Source organism: Chlorocebus sabaeus, chromosome 5 (assembly GCF_047675955.1).
Source record: "Chlorocebus sabaeus isolate Y175 chromosome 5, mChlSab1.0.hap1, whole genome shotgun sequence".
NCBI classification, from domain to species: Eukaryota; Metazoa; Chordata; class Mammalia; order Primates; family Cercopithecidae; genus Chlorocebus; species Chlorocebus sabaeus.
The window spans coordinates 74,442,516-74,462,251 of NC_132908.1; the positions used below are offsets into that span (position 1 = coordinate 74,442,516).

At 44.1% G+C, this 19,736-nt stretch overlaps 1 protein-coding gene across 1 annotated transcript in view; it reads left to right on the forward strand.

The window, feature by feature from the left end:
• The first annotated feature begins 10,759 nt into the window (after positions 1-10,759).
• The window catches only part of VAT1L (vesicle amine transport 1 like), a 185,737-nt gene continuing 176,760 nt past the window's right edge, over positions 10,760-19,736 (forward strand). The window contains exon 1 of the mRNA XM_007994140.3: positions 10,760-11,134. Coding sequence (XP_007992331.1) covers positions 10,902-11,134 — 233 coding nt within the window. The 5' untranslated portion in view covers positions 10,760-10,901. The remainder of the gene's footprint in view (positions 11,135-19,736) is intronic.

A 19,736-nucleotide genomic window follows, 5' to 3' on the forward strand; every position in this document is an offset into this window, starting at 1 on the left:
CGGTCTTTAGTACCTGCAGGTACAAGTAGTCTGTGTCCCCCCAGTCCCTGATTCTCCTGATCCAAGTATCACCACATCTCCCCATGTGCCTCATCTTCCTGCCTGCTCAGTTCCACTGTGGAAATGATTGAGTTAAATCCTTAAGATAAAAAATAAACTCTGCTCACGATGACCAACTAGATAAACGGGCACATGCAATGCCAAAACTCAAAATCAATATCTGGGAGACTGTCTTTATTTGGAAAAGGAGAGGTATATTAAATTAAAATGTGTCCTTTGATTTTTCCCTCAACAAAATATGGCAGTCTCTAAAACAAAACTGCCCAAAATGATTTAGTAACCTTCTAACATCAGCTTCAAATGTATTCAAGTGTCTGCAATGAGACCTGCACGAAACAGGCCTCTGAGCTCGTCCAAAGGACAAACAGTATTCCAGGTTGGGAACATTCCCCTGGTGTGTGTTGTCACATCAATAGCTATCATTTCCGATCAATGTCGTTTCTGCAAAGACAGCCTTTGTGTGCCAGGCCACTGCCAATAGAGAGGACTAATGTGACCTCAGCCTCTGGGCTGGAAAGTCCCTTGAGCATCAATTAGTCCAAGGACCTTCTTTTACCAACCAAAACAAGGACATTTCCAAAGTCACACAGGCAGCAAGTCAAAACTACAGGCTACCTTTCTCCCAGAAGCCAAGGATCCATCCATGGCTTAGAACAGAGTGGTTCAGGCCCGGGGCAGTGGCTCATGCCTGTAATCCCAGCTCTTTGGGAGGCTGAGGTGGGTGGATCATTTGAGGTCAGGAGTTTGAAACCGGCCTGGCTAACATGATGAAATCCCCGTCTCTACTAAACACACAAAAACTAGTCAGGAGTGGTGGTGGATGCCTCTAATGCCAGTTACTTGGGAGAATGAGGCAGGAGAATTGCTTGAGCCCAGAAGGTGGAGGTTGCAATGAGCAGAGATTGCACCACTGCACTCCAGCTTGGGCAACAGAGCAAGACTCCATCTCAAAAAAAAAAAAAAAAAGGCCAGGCACAGTGGCTCATGCCTGTAATCCCAGCACTTTGGGAGGCCGAGGTGGGCAGATAACGAGGTCAGGAGTTCGAAACCAGCCTGGCCAATATAGTGAACCCCCGTCTCTACTGCACCTGTAGTCCCAGCTACTCAGGAGGCAGAGGCAGGAGAATCACTTGAACCTGAGAGGCAGAGGTTGCAGCAAGCCGAGATCGTGCCACTGCACACCAGCCTGGGTGACAGTGCAAGACTCTGTCAAAAAACAAACAAACAAACAAAATAACAGAGTGGTTCAACTTTGGCACGATTAACATTTTAGCATTTTAGGCTGGATCATTCTTTGTTGTAAGGCTGTCCTGTGCCTTGCAGGATGTTTAACAGTATCCCTGGCCTGTACCCATTAGATGCCTGTAGCACTACTGGTAACAACCAAAAATGTCCCCAGACACTGCCGATGTCCCCCAAGGGGTAAAATCACCTCTGACTTAGAGAAAAGATTGCAAATTTGAGTCATATGGGCTAAATCTGGTTCACAGGCATGTTTTGTTTAGCCTATCTAATATTTAATCAAAATTTTATAAATTTGGTATCTTTCACATAGAAATTCAGACCTTTGGCTTATCAGAAACACCTGGAAGCCCCAGCAATTCTGAGCTCACATATTCACATTACAATGATGGATCAAAATTGAGTTTTTTGTTTGTTTGTTTTTGGAGACAGAGTCTTGCTTTGTCGCCCAGGCTGGAGTACGATGGTGTGATCATGGTTCACCGCAGCCTCAACCTCCCAGTCTCAAACAGTTCTCCTGCTGCAGCCTCCCCACCTGAGTAGCATGTGCCCAGCTAATGTTTGTATTTTTTTGCAGAGATGGGGTCTCACTGTATTGCCCAGGCTGGTTTCAAACATCTGGGCTCAAGTGATCCACCTGTCTTGGCCTTCCAAAGTGCTGGGATTACAGGCTTAAGCCACCGTGCCCAGTCACTGTCCCTTTTAGAATGCCGTCTGCACTCTGGTTTGTCACAGTCCCCACCACTCTCTATTACGCTCCAACAGGACCACTTCATTTACTTCATGATGTTCTTGGGCCTGGATTTAGAGTTTAAGTTTTCTTAAAATGATTTGTGGTATATCTTTTCTTAGGTAAGCCCCTCAGTTCCTTGAGGTCAGAGTCATGTGATTTTTTCCTTTTGTTCCTTCTACAGTGCCTAACCTTGAGCAGATACTTAAAAATAGTTATACACTTAACTATAGCAGTTTTTCCCAAAAGATATCCTGCAGAATGCTAATCTTGTTAACTTCAAGGGCAAAGGGCTGGAAGTCAAGTAAGTTTGGGTAAAGCTGTATTCTGCATCCCTGTGTAGAGATGGAAGAGTTATGCTAAGACTCTAAATCTACATTAAAGAAAGCTGCTTAACTGTATTTGACCCAGAGCGTCCCAGGCTAATTTGACCACAGACCCTTCTTTTACCCTGGCATCCATCAACATTTAGGAAACCACTGTTCTGTCGCATGGACTGCTGAAAACACTGAACTAGAACTCTGACCATTTCAAATTAGACACAGGTGTTTAATTTTAAACGCGGGTGTTTAATATTAAGCGCTATGCCAAAGGCAGTTACAAAGTACTAACAGGTAAAGAGTTTTTTTCTAAGCCTAGACTTTTATTTCAATCAGCTCTTTTAAATTTCTCCACACATTTGTGAAGACAATGTGATTGATGTTTACACCTCACAGATTAGAAAATGAAGCAACAGGCCGGGCACGGTGGCTCACACCTGTAATCCCAACACTTTGCGGGGCTGAGGAGGGCGGATCACGAGGTCAGGAGTTTGAGATCAGCCTGGCCAAGATGGTGAAACCCCGTCTCTGCTAAAAATACAAAAATTAGCCAGGTGCAGTGGCGGGTTCCTGTAATCCCAGCTACTCGGGAGGCTGAGGCGAGAGAATCACCTGAACTCGGGAGGCGGAGGTTGCAGTGAGCCAATATCTCACCACAGCACCCTAGCCTGGGTAAGAGAAACACTCCATCTCAAAAAAAAAAAAAAAAAAAAAAAAGCAGCAACAGAAGTTTAAGGAGTTTGTTCATGGTTATGCACGGTATCTCATGCAGAATTAGATATTCTAATACTCACTTACTGGGCAATTCTCTTAACCTTTCAGAGCCTAAAATTCACATAGGTAGGAAATGGGAAAACTGGGTTCTGAACAAGTCCTGGAAACAAGGTATGTATTCCTTCTACCTTCCTTAGTGCATATCAAGAATGTAGAATTGGGCCAGACATGGTGGCTCAAGCCTGTAATCCCAGCACTTTGGGAGGCCAAGGTGGGCAGATCACCTGAAGTTAGGAGTTCGATACCAGCCTGACCAACATGAGGAAACATTGTCTCTACTAAAAATACAAAAATCAGTCGGGCGTGGTGGCAGATGCCGATAATCCCAGCTACTCGAGAGGCTGAGGCAGGAGAATCACTGGAACCTGGGAGGCAGAGGTTGCAGTGAGCCGAGATTGTGCCATTGAACTCCAGCCTGGGTGACAGAGCAAGACTCTGTCTCACAAAACAAACAAACAAAAAACAAAACAAAACAACAACAACAAAGAATGTAAAATTGGATGAATGAGTGGACAGATTGGATGATTGGGTGATGGATGAACTTCTTCTCATTTGCTTTGTGGAAAGCACCCCTTTAGGTTCTGTAAAGAGGAGGGGCATACTAAAAGGAACAGGACAGGATTTCTGAAGAACATTTCCCCATTTCCTGGGATTTAAGCCTGCTAACCTCAGAACAGGAAAGGCAAAATGTGCCCTTTTCATAGCGTGCATTTTCAGTTACATTGAGGTCTTGTAGCTTCACACAGTCATTACTCCAAGGAAGTCCCAACCAACTGGATATGGGCCAATCCAATAATAAAAGCAACAAAACTTTCAGGGACGTCAGCTCTTAGCCTCAACCAGAGACATCAGGGAAACAAGAGAGTGAATTAGCTGGAGGGCTAGTTCATCCTGATTTATAGTATGATGATCTCAGCTTGTAAAGTGGGAAAAACGGTGCAGGGGAGGAATTCGCCCCCTTTCTGGTTTCTGTTGTACCCTATTTGAGGAGTAAATGCTTTGTTTACTTCTGAACTTGAATTTTACATCCCCATCCCATTACCATTACTCACCATGATCTATAGCAAAGTACTTCAGGGAAAACACAGCTCTCTGCAGTGCTTGGAAGAAGCAGGAAGCCTTATTGTGTGGTGATTCATACAAGAAATCATACAGGGGCCGGACACAGTGGCTCACGCCTGTAATCCCAGCACTTTGGGAGGCCAAGGTGGGCGGATCACCTGAAGTCAGGAGTTCGAGATGAGCCTGGCCAACATGATGAAACCACGTTTCCACTAAAAATACAAAAATTAGCCAGGTGTTGTGGTGCACGCCTGTAGTCCCAGCTACTCAGGAGGCTAATTTAGGAGAATCACTTGAACCTGGGAAATGGAGACTGCAGTGAGTTGAGATTCTGCCACTGCACTGCAGCCGGGGGTGACAGAGCCAGACTCCATCTGAAGAAGAGGGAGAGGGGGAGGGGGAGGAGAAGAAGGAGAAGAAGAAATGGAAGAGGAAGAGGAAGAAAAGAAGAAGAGAAAAAAATGATACAGCATCACACTAGGGGGAGGACCCTAGATAATATTCAAGGGGAGGGGTACAAGAAATCACTCAGAAATTATCTTTCAGCATGAATGAGATTTCAAAAACAAAAACTACATGATTTAGTCGTATATTTTCCTATGTTGTATATACAACAAGTCCTATGTTGTATATTTTCCTCTTTACTTGACCAACCATGTTTACCAAGTGATACTAAACAATTGATGACATCATCTCCACATGGATAACAGCTGCTTATGGAGATGAGTAAGAGCAGGTGAAATGTTTCTAATTCTATTCATCGTGAGCAGATTAATAGAGAGCTAAAATGGTGTTCAGGGTCTTGTGAGTAGCACTTTTGGTTAGGGTTTTCCTGTTAACTCCATTATAAAATTGCAGCTGGATCCCTACGGAGAGAAAACTCCAACAGGGTGAAAACATATCTTACAGAGGAGTTGTGAGAGGGCAGCACTGAATCCCAGGGACTGGGATCTTTGCGTAATGTTGTGTTGTAGGGAGGCCATGGGGACTCTTCTTAATACTCCACACAGTCTATCATTTGTTTATTTAAAGCCCTTCAGTGGCATCTGTGGAAGATACTGCTACACCTCCTAATATCATTTGTCCCTTTCCTCATTAGTTGTGGAACCTTAACTTTTACTTGGACATTGTCACTTAGCTAAGAAAAAACTAGCTTTCCCAGCATCCTTTGCAGTGGGATGTGGCCATGTGACTAGGCTCTGGCTAATATGAGGTAAGTACCCGTATTATGGAGGAGTCCTGAAGTGTGCCTAAGATGAAAGATGTGGGTCTTTCTTCCCCTCTCACACATCTCTGTCCTGCCACCCAGCACATAAATGTGATGGCTATATCTTAAACTATGAGAATGGAGGCCAATGATTCATGACTTGGAGTACAGAGCAGGAAGGAACACTGATCCTTGATGATAATGTACAGCCTCCATCCCACCCTAATGTATTTCATATTCTTTAAGCCAATTTTTATTTTATTATCACATTTTGTGTCTGTAGCTGAACCTAATACATTACCACCGCTTTCATAGAGAAGCTTTTCCCGACCGTGCAGATAGCCCCTTGTATTTCTCCTTTATAGCACTTATTGACTGGTAAATGACTAATTACTTACATAAAATTTTTTTTGGTTTAATACATGTAGCAGAGATGGTCAGTGCCCAACCTACACCCTCTTGGAGCTCACCATTGCCATGCACAATGACCCGATGGCTTCCAAGTACAAACACAACTCTTTCAGGACAGCTTTGTCTGGCTGCCTATTCCCAAACAGTCCATGTGCACGGCAAGCTACAAGTGGCAGATGGTTAGTGCCCCACCGAAACAGTCCTCAGCTAAGGACTAACAGGAGTTGGTGGATTCTCCATTTTCTTTGCCTCTTGATGGGGATACCTCTGAGGTGTGCTCTACACTGTCTCCTAGAGTTCCCCAGCAGGATTTAATCTGAGTTAAAGCAGTGATAACCTGCTAGGTAATACACCTCATATTGGCTTCTTTTCCTACCCTGTATCACTTTCACAGACCTCTTCCAGTGCTTCCTGGAATCACTTCTGAAGCCATTTGTATGCAAGTCTTCAAATTAAGAAAGGTTTGCTTCTGGGCAACCCAATCTAAACCAATATATACCTCCTCAACAGGACTGATAACTCCTTTAGGACTGAGAATATATTTGTTTTATTCACCTTATTCACCATTTTACCGCCAGCATTTAGCAATAGCTCAAGGCAACCACTCAAAAAGTGGCAAGTAAATATCAGTGCACTTTTTTCCCCATCTGACACAACTAGAGTTTACCACGCAAGACTGGTCCACGTAAGACTGGTCCTGTAAGGTGTAGACAGGAAGCTTATCCTGCCACCATCAGGGTGGGCTGCACACTTCTATAGCATGTCTCTGAAAAATAATGTTGTGCTCGTTGGCAATTATATTTCATTATTTTTTTTAATGACATAAAGAAAAACTATAAGAAATGATGCCACATATCCTCTAATATAAGTCCCTGGATTTTGTTAGGATATTTCAATGGCCAGAATTTTCTACCACTCTCCATTATTGACCTCCTAAATTTGTCTCCTTTTTCTTGACCTATGTGATGGCATTTTTGTGAGTAAAAGATAGAGCAACAAATAAAACCATAAGCATTGAAGTGTGGTGGTGAAGAACATGCATTTCAAAGTCAAATAGCTCCCATTTCAAATCTCAACTCTGTAATTTGTTTAGTAGGCAATCCTAGCAGTTTATATTAAATTTTCTCCTCTGTAAAGTAGGGATAATAGTGCTATAGCATAGGATTATTTTAAAGATGAAATAACAGATGTACAACAAATGATTCTAATTGTATTGAAGAGAATACAATGCAACAAGTATTATTATTCAAGCATATGGTTGAAGACATTGACCATCTTCCTCAAATAACATTTCTCTGGGAAGTTACTGAACCATTCCAAATTATTTAGAAAACCATGTCTAAAATCATACTAACATTGTTTCCCATATTTTCTTACTCAAAGACTTTACCTCTATATTAGGGGTTCCTATATCTGGCCGTCTACCATCCCACCCACCTCCCCGCCGGCCCACGCCACACCCGCCCCCCCCCTCCCCGCCCACCATGTGCACATACCCTGCCCCAGGCCACTTGCAAGTTAACAGAGCTGAGCTGTAATACTATGCTTCACCATCAGTGGCCACTGTTTGACATTGTTCTACAATAATGTAAGAAATCTCACAACTGAGGCGCTGAGTGAACGTCCAAGGAATCAATTTTACAAATGAAAAATTGATTTATTGTGTTTATTTGGAGATATGCCATGCACTTTGGCTCTTTCCACGTTCCACCAGGGAAGATCAGAGTTGGGAATACTTAACAATAGTGGTATATAGGACTCAGAGGAGGGTATCTCCCCCCACCAGCGGCACAAACTGTGGTGGGTTCTTTCTGGGTAGTTGTGATAATCAGCTGCCTACCAATTATAATCTGGGGTTTGTAAACAGCCAGAAGATTTCCTTGGAGGGAGTAATTATATTCCCTTTAACACACTGTAAGACAAACACTTTCTCTTAAACTTGCTGTGCTGACTACAAAGTAGATTTGCTTTACTAATGCCAAAGGAAAACACTCAGAACCAAGGCAAGGGACGTTGGTGGTACAGAGATAGTAGGCAGTGAAAAAAAAGAGCAGGGAACATTAAAAAATGCCACGGAGTATTGTCAATCAGGGGAGAACTGGTTTGGCCTGTCTGTATAAACACGCATCATGAGATATTAAGAGCATGGATTTGGAGTTGGTCTTCTATCTCATTATAACTAGCATGTTCCTTTGAGCACAATAACTCATCATGTTAAGATTCATTTTCATTTTCCTCTTCCATAAAGTGGGAATAGGAATTCTTATCTCATGAGATTATTTTCAGAATCAAATTAAGAAATATACCTAAAGTGTCTAGAACAGTAGACACCTCCAAAACAATAACATATATTGCAGATATTATTGGTGCCAAAGCTATGTCTCGTTGGAATTCATCATTCCATGTAGAAAATGATAGCTTCCTGCAAAGAGCATACACAATTCTCTGCCTGGGGATTCTCGCAGCCCAAGTACATGGGACAGGATGGAAATGTCAAGGAGTTAACAATTCCAGGAACAGTTATTGGCCAATCAAGCATAGACTTTAGTGAATAAATACCTATGTCCTCACTCCTTGGGTGAGACAACTCTGAGACTTGTTCTACACTGTCTCTCAAACGTCCCCTGCGGGTTTGAGCTCCAATTGTCCACTGCAGTAAACTGCTTATTAATACATCCCATATTGGGTACCATCAATTTTCTGTCTCACTTTCCTACTTCCCAGCCAGAGTTTCCTGGGATTACTTCCAAAATAAACCACGGGTGTTCAAGTTCTTGTTTCAGGATAGAATCCAGCCTAAACACTATATCTTACAATGTAAACAAGACAAACAATTTGGACAATTGGATTCACAATAAAATGTCCAATTCACTAACCAAGCCCTGTCTATTCAGGCTTCTTTTAGCCCGCTTCCTTCCATCCCGTGGCTATTGCCTCAGTTGGGAGCACTCTCATTTGTTTTTTTGGGGGGGGGGGGATTTTTTTTCCTGCCCTTAGTCTCTAACTGATCCCCATGCTTCCAGTAACTCTATCATCTAATCCATCACCCACTTACTGTCAAAGTTAGTATCCTAAAATGCAGTTCTGGTAATGCTCTTCCCATATTTTGGTTTTTTAAGCCTTTATGGCGCCAATTGCCTCTGTGATTATGTCTTAAATTTTGTAACCTGGTATGTGAGAACTTTCAAAAGCTGGTCCCAGTCAACCCTTCAAACTCATCTCCAACGATTGATAAATACAGCCAATGTTCTGCCTACACAGAACAAACCAGCATCTCAAAAGCCCTTTTACCTGTTACCTTTTGGTGTATTTGAATGAGCCTGTCACCTTTTCTGCCAGAAGAACCTGCCTCATCCTTCAAGGTCTAGCTCAAACGTTCCCTCCTCCATGAGAACTTCTCCAACTCTCGGGACTCGTCCAAATCTCTGGACCAGTTTTTCTGTGCATATTCTACTATGTACCAATCACATATTAAGCCCTGGGAAAATCACGCTGGATAAAAGTAGAAATAGCTACTACTCACATGAATTTCACAGTTGGATAAAGGAAACAGATATTATGAGGTAAACATATAAAAGTTAGCTACAAAGGGACATAAGTGTCTCTAGTCATGGAGGATACCAACTGGAGGTTGGAGTGCCTCCCAAAAGGAATGGACCCTTGAGGTGAGAATGAAGTAGGAGTTGACACCAGATAAAGGAGAAGGAACACATACCCCAGGCCAAGGGGACACATACCCCAGGCCAAGGGGACAGCAGGTGCAGAACCCTGTGGAAGGAGGGAAAATAATCTTTTTTTTTTTTTTTTTTTTTTTTTTTTAAGGAATAGAAGACCAGGGCATTTAAAGCAGTGAGGCACAGGAAGACTGGGGAGAGAGAAGAGGTAGCACTTAGATTATTCATTGTACCATATTTGTTGACTGTGCCCTTCCTGCCTCATGCTCTGAAATTGACCTTTTCCAATATAAGGACCATGTCTCACTGAAATCATATCCACCCCAGTACTTCACACAACACAGAAAAAAAAAAAAAAAAAAAATCAATGTACCCAATTTATAGATGAGGGTGTTGAGGCTCAGGAAGGTTGAATGAGTTGCCCAAGATCTCAAGGCTGGCGATGGCATAGCAACTATAATAGAATATAGACCTAATTCCTCAACTGCATCTCTTTCCTTAAACTGCTCCTAGGAAAACCAACTCCTCTCCCATCATTTTATTTAAGAAAATCCAAGTTTTTCTATGAGCTCTTTTTCTCAAAGAGCCTGATAACAAAACAAAACGCCAGTTACTACTCTGTGTATGTGCGTGCATGTTGGGGAGCGGGTACACATTGGTCTTCCGGGGATCAGAACACGAGCAGGATCCTTTCTGGTACAGGATTCTTGTCTAGCCTCTTTAATAGCCCGAAATGGTGTGAGTGGTGAGAATTCACCGTCTTAAGGAAGCCCCTGGTGATACCCAGAAAAGAGCATCCCGGCTGACCCTGCAGGTCTGGAGTGAGAAGACCCCGGACTGGACTCTTCAGGGCAGTGAGGGGGATCTCTAGTTCCCTGCTTCCCAAACCTCTCCGCCCTTCCACTGGCTGTTTGAGGAACGATCCAATTTCCCGACTATCCCGCCCAGCCTCGCAGATGGGAGGGAGAGAGGGCAACCTTGTAGCGGGAAGGCATCCTCCAGGCCCAGACATTCGTCTCGGTCCATTTCAAGGCACCCGAGCCTGTGCCGTATATAACCAAGTACTGGGCCCACGGATAGGCGGATGACAAGGTGGCCTCTCTAGGCTCTTTTTAGTCACAGATCTTCGGCAAATCTGGGTTTGGGGTCGCGATCCCGAGCCTAATTTGGGACTATTTCAGGAACTGGAGTTCAGGCTTCATTTGGACAGGAAAGAAGGGTGGGGCGGGGGTGGAGCGCTTAGGGGCACGGCTCTTGTGAGGATTACGGCGGAGACTGTGGACCGCGGCGGCGCTCGCAGAGGCTGCAGCCATTGCACAGCCGAGCATCCCACATTCAACAGGAGGAACCCGCGGGAGAGGAGCCCCAATCGCCCAGCGCCGCAGCCACCGCAGCCCGTGCGCCCCGCGCCCTCGAGCGCCATGGCCAAGGAAGGAGTGGAGAAGGCGGAGGAGACGGAGCAAATGATCGAGAAGGAGGCAGGCAAGGAGCCTGCGGAGGGCGGCGGTGGCGACGGCTCGCACCGCCTCGGGGACGCCCAGGAGATGCGCGCGGTGGTGCTGGCCGGCTTCGGGGGTCTCAACAAGCTGCGGCTCTCCAGGAAGGCCATGCCCGAGCCTCAGGACGGCGAGCTCAAGATCCGCGTCAAAGCCTGGTCCAGTATCCGCGCCTTTCTCGCTTTCTCTCTTTTTGCGCGCTGGGCGCTGGGGAGGGGGTGGGAAAGCTGCAACTGGGATGCTGCCCGGGTAGAGCCGCCGCGCGCACCCCCTCCGCGCGCTCACCCGGGTCTCAGAGCCTCCCCGGGCCAAAGCTGGGGAGGATGCAGAGGGGTGGCCTCCCCAAGACAGATCTAGGGGTGACGAGAGGAAAATGTGAGCTCCTGAGCGCAGGGAGAATGCTGGCGCCCAAGCACCCAGGGTCTGGAAGATTGCGCTACGGGAGTTCTCCGTCCGAGAGGACAACTCAGCTTCTACACAGGGGGGTTGATGCTTAACAGAATTAAAAATATATGTATTAAGAACCGCAAGCCCACTGTGTGCCAGCTGCTGTTGGTAGTTTTACATGTGCGATCCTATTTAATACTTCCTAGGACCTCATGAGTCAGGTGCCATCATGATCCCTTTATAGATAAGAAAGCCGCCGCTCAGAGAGAATGAGTGATTTGCCCAAGATCACTCAGCTGCCACTAAGTGGCTTGGCCGGGAATTTGATACCTGATCTTTTTCTCACCTCTATGCTGTTGTCCTGAAGGGCCTGGGACAGGGTGCAGGGCTGGGTCCCGCCTCCTGCACACTTTCTTCCCCGTAGCCTGACGGGGAAAGCAACTAGGAAGCAAGATGGTCGGTACATTGCACCCAAGCTTGGTGAGGGTGGAGGCCAGGGCTGCAGCGCAATCCGCTCCATCCCCCTCTCCATCCTCTGTTTCTCCAAGAGGGGAAAAAACGCTGATCAGTCTCCCCGGAATTCCTGCTCCCATCTCAGAAGGAGCTCAACTCTCTAAGCTGCCCTCTATTCCCCATTCCCCCTGGGGGAACTTCTCCAGGCCCTCAGGCTCAGCTGAGAGTCCCTGGGAGAGTTTAAGCCTCTCTTTGTGCGGGCACTGTAAGATCATTTCCCTGAAGTTCTGGGAAGGGTTTACCCGACAGAGGCGGACTGGACCCAACACTAGGTTTGCATGTTAAACTTGTAAGGGGAACTTGCTATTATCACGGTGAGACGAGCCTGTTCCTTCCCATCTGTTTTGTAGAGCCTCCTAGTACATACTGCTCTCCAAAGCAACAGCCAGCTCACAAGCTCCTAGGTTAGATCAGAAACCCAAGATCTGGACCTGATCTGGAGGCAAGAGAAATGCAAAGGAGCGTCCCCTCCCCTTCACCACCTTGAGAGCAGACGCAGGTTTCATCTGCCAGATTAGAAAGCAGCTAGTGGGAGACGCAGGCGCTGATCCCTGCCTTGCTGCTCATATATGCAGCTGGTCAGGTTTGACTCTGAACACTACTCGTGGGCTTCTGGTGAGGAATTCAGGGTAAGGAAAGAGGTTTTTGCAAACCAGGGGATCCTGTACAATGAACTCTTATTGAATCAAGTTTTTTGATCCCAGAAGGAGAGCTTATACCTGCCCTGTCGCAGCTAAATCCCCAAAGACCAGCCCACTCCCCCACCCCACAATGCCTAGTACACTGTTTGGCACACTGCACACCCTAAATAACTTATCGCTGAATGAATGGATTGAGGAAAGAGCCCGGAGGAGGATTGTTGTGTCATTATTTTTCTTTACTTGCTAGTGGAAGAGCTTTTGCTTAGTACAATTAAAACCATGCATTTAGAACTCTCCTTCCTTAACCACTTCATCAAAAAATATTACCTGCATACACACACGAATACATATATGTGCATATACATATATGCAATTATATATACAGTTGCATATGTATGTGTATGTAATTTATGACGCTTCATCCAAATTGAGGATGGGATTCTAGGATTCTATGTCAGGGTATATATTCAGAGAGTGAAAATGATAAAACTACTTTTTAAAGGAAAGAGCATCATCTGCAGTACACATAGTTCTGTGTTTTCCAGTCTTATGCTAACTGCATAATTGCTAATAGGAACTGAAGCATTTTGAAATAATAAATGTCAAGATGAAGGCCAAGACATTGATTTTCAAAGCCAGATGTGCAAGCCTGTTCTTCAGTGGAGCTCAACACACACGCGCACATACACACACACAGGAATCACTGCACTTCCCCCACCCCAGCTGTTCAGAAAGCCAACCAGGCTGCAGGTACATTTAGGACACAGTGTTGCTAACAGCCCAGATTGATTTTCCTTTCACCAAGCTGGAAACAGAGTTAATGGTTTTACAAGGAAGGATTGTAATAGGCTTGTAAAGATGGCCCACTGGGCAGCTCCTTCTCCAGTGGGCTGGGATTGGCTGGCCAGACATACCCATTGATTATAAGTTTTAGCCTTGGGATCCAGGATGACTCATTCTGTATTTTTATGAATCAGCCGATGGCTTCCTGGATGAAGGTCTCCCTTTTATCTGCTCTCTATTTTTAATAGCAACCTTTTTGTCATAATAGGATATGCTTTTTGCTTGGAATAAAGCATAGTCCATTTGAACCAGTATTAGTTAGACCTGGAATGACGTTCCAAGTTGGCTATACATTTTATGAAAATGGAAGAGATGAGGCAGGAAGGAATATCTATTTTATATCATTTACCCTCTTTCATTCATGGGCCAATAGCATGAGTATTTTTCCTGTAGAACAGAAGAGCAAATTGAGGCTTGGAAACATTGAGTAATTTGCCAAATACATCACACAATAATAGAGTTAGGATTTGAATCTGCTTCTCCTTGAATTTTTGCTGTTTTCCTTTCATTCCATTTTGTCTCCCTTGGTGGAAAAGCCATAGGACATGTGATTCCCCTTTTAGCATGAAGTCTCACTTTCTTTTCTCTACCGAAGGTATTTCCTTTGCTCTTTTTATGTCTGGCTTAAAAGAATATTCTCTAGCTATTCCCAAAGTAGTGTGGCTTTCTCCAGAAAGTAGAGGCATTTTGGTCAAACGCAGCTCAAAAACGACTGTTGCTGGAGTCAAGGTTGGAGTGATAGCAGAGTCTTCTGTCTAAACTGTTTTTTAAAATGTCAGTTTTGATGGCAGATAGATTTCACCAATTATTCATGGAATTCTTTATGCAACAAGAGGTTTAAGTGATCAGGTGGAAAAAGCATGTGGTCCTTGAAGAAAGATAGACTTGGATATAAGCTTAAGTCTCTTCTCTTCCTATCCATATGCCCTTGGGGGATGTGTCTCAATGTCTCCAAACTTCCCATACATTATCTGCAAAGTGGGGATGATAAAATGAACCTCATGGTATTGTTGAGAGGATCCAATGCAAGAAAGACACTGGCTGTTGTCAGCGTTCAATAAGTAGGATTCGTCGTGACTGCTGTTGTTGCCATATCTAGACCAATGTGATATATGCTGCTTGGTGACCTGACAACTTGGAGGCCATCATTTTAATCATGTATGTAATATACGCAATATCATGTCACATTTGCTTAGTGATTAAGAGAGCTTCCTAGACATGAGTCCCAGCTCTGATACTTGCTAACTGGATGTCTTAGGTCTGGCTCCTTGGAGGCAGAGCCTGACACAGGTATCCTTTTCCAGGTGGTTTATTGAAAACTTGCTTTTAGAACTATGGGAACAAGGGAAGCAGGCTAGGGAAGAGGAAGGTGTTAAGCAAGGATGTGGTCTTAGCTGGATCCCACTGCAGAGTCAGTCCCACCTTGAAGCAAGGAACAGACAGAATCTTGTGTGTCATTGGCTGTGGGCTGCTTCCTAAGTGGGGACATCGAGCCTCTCAAGCAGAAGTGGCTTCTATTTGAGCAAAATTCTCTAGGGAAAGGGATGACTGAGGCTTGAGCAGCCAACACTTCCAGCAGTTTGGGGATGGGCGTGCTGCCCATAGATGGGATCTGGGTGAGGTACAAACCCTGCCTTCTGGTTGGCCTTGGCCATGTTGTTGTTAAGAACATGTTAACAAGCTTCTGTTTCCTGGGCTATAAAACAGAGCATCCATTTCATAATAGCATCCCCCCCATTCATAGTGTTGTAATGAAGCTTAAATGACATGCCATATACAAAGACCTTTATAAGGATGCCTGGTGCTTAGCAAGTAGTCAAAAAATGATAACCATTATTATCTAAACTTTTACTTTTCGTTGCCATAGACACTTTATATAGTTTATTATTCAAACTGGAACTCTTATATTTTGAGACAGGCATAGCAAGTAGTCAAAAAATGATAACCATTATTATCTAAACTTTTACTTTTCATTGCCATAGATACTTTATATAGTTTATTATTCAAACTGGAACTCTTATATTTTGAGACAGGCATAGCAAGTAGTCAAAAAATGATAACCATTATCATCTAAACTTTTACGTTTGGTTGCTGTAGATACTTATATCATTTATTATTCAAACTGGGACTCTTACATTTTGAGACAGGGTCTTGCTCTGTCACCCAAGCTGAAGTGCAGTGGTGTGATCATGGTTCACTGCCACCTTGATCTCCCTAGCTCAAGTGATCCTCCTGCCTTGGCTTCCTGCGTAGCTGGGACCACAGGCATGTCCCACCGTGCCCAGCTAATTTTTTTAAAATTTATTTTTTATAGAGACAGAGTCTCACTGTGTTGCTCAGGCTGGTCTCAAGCAAACTGAACCTCTTCTAAAAGCAAAAGGGGCACCGTTTATAATTACTCCTACATAGGAGAAGCTATAATCATAAACTGGAACTGTCTTAAGCAAACCAAGGTGTATGGTTCTCCCCTAACTGATATGAGTCAGAACTGTGCCTTTGCTGCTATCAGTCTTGTCACAGTTGAGTGTCCCTGAGACAGGGGCTGCTAAGATTTTAGGCTGGCAGAGGGTCTCCGTGTTGGGCTGCAGGAATGTATTTAAGTGGCCATGAACAAACCTTGTCTGGTTTGTGGCTCCAATTGGCTTGCAGTAGAAGGGCACTAATGGATTAGGGACATTTATTTTCCCAGAGTGATTTACAGCAAGAGGCTACATGAAACTGCTGGAAAGAGACCAATTGGATGAAAAATGGTTCCAGCCAGTCATGGTTCCATTGGCTGATCTGAAAATGGGCTGAGGGCAGGCCACATCAGAAGAAAGCTACCAGATTGGTGGGATTCTAATATGTCACGAGGGTATAGTAAATTGGAGATGGGGGAAGGAACAAACGTATATTGACCAGTTGTTATGAGGCAGGAACTGAGTTGCCTGCGATACACTCTGTTTCATTTCATCCTAATGACAACTCAACAAAATCAGTATCGCCATCTCCAATTAAAGATGAGGAAACTGACATTCACAGACACATCAGGATCACAGACTGCTACGTGGAAGAGCCGTGTGAAAACCCAAGTGTGCCTAAAACCCATATGGCTCGTTACATTTTGGAGAATCAGAGAGACACAGTGACAAAGACATAAAAGAGAAAGAGACAGAGAGAGACAGACAGAGAATCAAAGAGACACAGTGACAAAGACAGAAAAGAGAACGAGACAGAGAGAGACACACACAAATCATGAGAGACCAAGAGACACAGAGAGGCAGACAGGCACAGAGACAGGAATATACAGAGAAAGAGCCATGAATGTACTTGACTGATTTGAAGTACAACTGCTAAGACTCAAAATTGCACAGTAGTATCTTGCCTCCCACCCCAAAACAGCCATTATGTTTCTGAACTACATCCATTTTGTCTACACTTGTGAGATATAGTATGTGGGATGCTTTGGGGGATCCATCTAGATGGAGTTACTATGACTGTTGACCCAGAACACCCATGCTGATTAAACACAATCACAATCACCACTCCTTGAACCACTCAAAATATTGGAGTTCCTCCCTTTGCCTCCTTTACGTTGATCAGGCCATTGCTACATTGGCAAACTGAGTATAAGTTATCCCCAAACAACAGAGCATTAAACTGTCACTAGTAAGGTTGATGCAATGAAACGTGGCCAACATGATATTCCTTGTGTTTATTCAAATAAACAAGTGGCATCCATGAGGTTAAGTGACACAGATGTTTGCAAAACTAAGAAATTGCTCAGAGGGTTTCTAATGCCAAGTCAGGAGCCACTCCGACATGGAGATTGGAATAATGTGTTCTGAATCACTCTGTATTGGATGGAAGCGTCAGGATTTGACAGTAAATGATGATTCCATGCTGAGTCATATTTAAGCCTCATTTGATGATGAGAACATGGAAGTGCTAGCTCAGGGGTCATTTTTATTTAATGAAATTTGCATTCTGTCATCAACTGAGTCCTTGCTGATGATGAGTGGGGATGGTGACAATATCCGCTCTTTATCTAATAATGAAATGGACTTCTTGCTTTTCTGGCGATTTGAAGACGAAAGGAAATCTAGAATCAGTGATTCTTCTAGCTCATGAGAACAAAGAAATATGTTTTGACCCCATCATTTGAACCCACTGTTTATACTTAGCCATCTTGCCCCCTGAGAATATTTTGATCTCACTATCAATAGGGAAGCCTTTGTCTTTTCTCTCCGTTTTATGTCCCCCTCCCTCAATCTGTATCTTCACATATTCCTGTCTTCCAATTTTTCCATTCTGCTGCTAAAAAAAATAGCCACCAAAGAATAACTTCACTAATAGAGCAATAATTGGTAGAATTTACAGTAGAGTGGGAAAAAGATTGAGAAACTGAGATTTGTTATAATAATATTTTACATGAAATAGGATTCATCCAAGTAGAAATAATTTCAGAAAATAAAAGTGAAGTAAATGGCAAATAGCTTAACAGCTTATTAACAGCTTAACAACAAATAGCTAAACTGTGCCATTTAGAACATTTTAATTTGCTAAAAATCAACACTGTTGTCATAATTCTGATGACTTGTTTGTGGTAGGTATTTCCTCAGGATTAAACCTTTTGGGGGATTGAAAGTATTGAATTAAAAATAACCTGGGATCAAAAGGAAGAGCCTGAAGGAAGAGCAGGAACAAAGGTGGATGGGTCCACTCAGAAAAAATTTATTCATTCCACCTAGTTGGTCAACTAGCATTGGTAGGGACTCAGTGCAGATGGGGAGGAAGCTGCTTATTCTTTGGAAAGTGCTGGGGCTCTGGTTTCAGGCAGACATGGGTTAAAATTTTGCTTTGCCCTTTATTAACCATTTGTGTTTGAGCAAATCGCTTAGCTCCCTTCCCCCCACCCCCCCCCCCTTTTTTTTTTTTTTTTTTTTGAGACAGAGTTTTGCCCTGTCGCCCAGGCTGGAGTGCAGTGGTGCAATTTCAGCTCACTGCAACCTCTGCGTACCGAGTTCAAGAGATTCTCCTGCCTCAGCCTCCCAAGTAGCTGGGATTACAGACATCTGCCACCACGCTCAGCTAATTTTTATATTTTTAGTAGAGACAGGGTTTCACCATGTTGGCCAGGCTGGTCTCGAATTCCTGACCTCAGGTGATCCACCCGCCTCAGCCTCCCAAAGTGCTGGGATTACAGAGGCATGAGGCTCCACGCCCAGCCAGTTGCTTAGCTCTCTAAGTATTATTTGCTTTACTTATAAAATGGGGATACAACCTTATAGAACATCCAACGTATACTAGGTTTCTATGAACAGCAGCCAGATCTCAACTGTACAGGGACTAGTGAGAAACCAATGGCAGGTGGCTGATGATGGGCAAAGGGAATGGCGACTGATCATTGCACCCACCCTACCATCTATCTGCAGCATCTTTGCAGTGACAAAACCTACTATGTACCTCAGCTTTTCATCTGATCCTCACCACCCCATGGGGTAGGTGTCACCAAAATTATCATCCATGTTTTCTAGGAGAGGAAGCTGGGACTCAGGGATGGAATGGAAATAGTGAGAAGCTACAATCGATTTGCATTCAGATCCTAACTCTACCTCACTGTGGCTGTGTGATCTTAAGCAAATAGCACTTTCAACTTGTCTACTTCTCCACTTTGTTAATGACACGCACTTTTACGTATTGTTACAAAGACTAGCTGAGTGTCTGCAGAAGTCTTGATGGTGGCTTGCACATGGTGGGTACTCAATAAATGTTGTGTGTCTTCCCAAATGACTTGGGCTTTTACATACAGAACTGGAACATGAATTGCCATCTCCTAGTGGTTCTCACACTAAACTACATTGCCAGCCGGGAGTAGGATGCTGGCTTTTCCATAAAATGGAATGAAATAATGTCTTTTGCAGCAACATAGATGGAGATGAAGGCTGTTATCCCAAGAGAAACAACTCAGAAACAGAAAGTCCAATCTGGCACCTTCTCACTTAGAAGTGGGTACCCATGGACATGGTACACACTGAGTAGAATAATAGACATTGCAGGCTCTAAAAGGTGTGAGGGTGGGAGGCAGATGAGGGTTGAAAATCGCCTAATGGTACAGTGGTCACTACTGGTGCAGTGGGTGCACTAAAGGCCCGGATTTGACCATTACACAGTATATCCACGCAACAAAACTGCACTTGTACCCCTTAAATCTATTTTGATTTTGAGATGGAGTCTTGCTCTGTCACCCAGGCTGGAGGACAATGGCACCATCTCACCTCACTGCAACCTGCGCCTCCCAGGTTCAGGTGATTCTCCTGCCTCAGCCTCCTGAGTAGCTGGGATTACAGGCATGTACCCCTCGGCTACTTTTTGTATTTTTAGCAGTGACAGATTT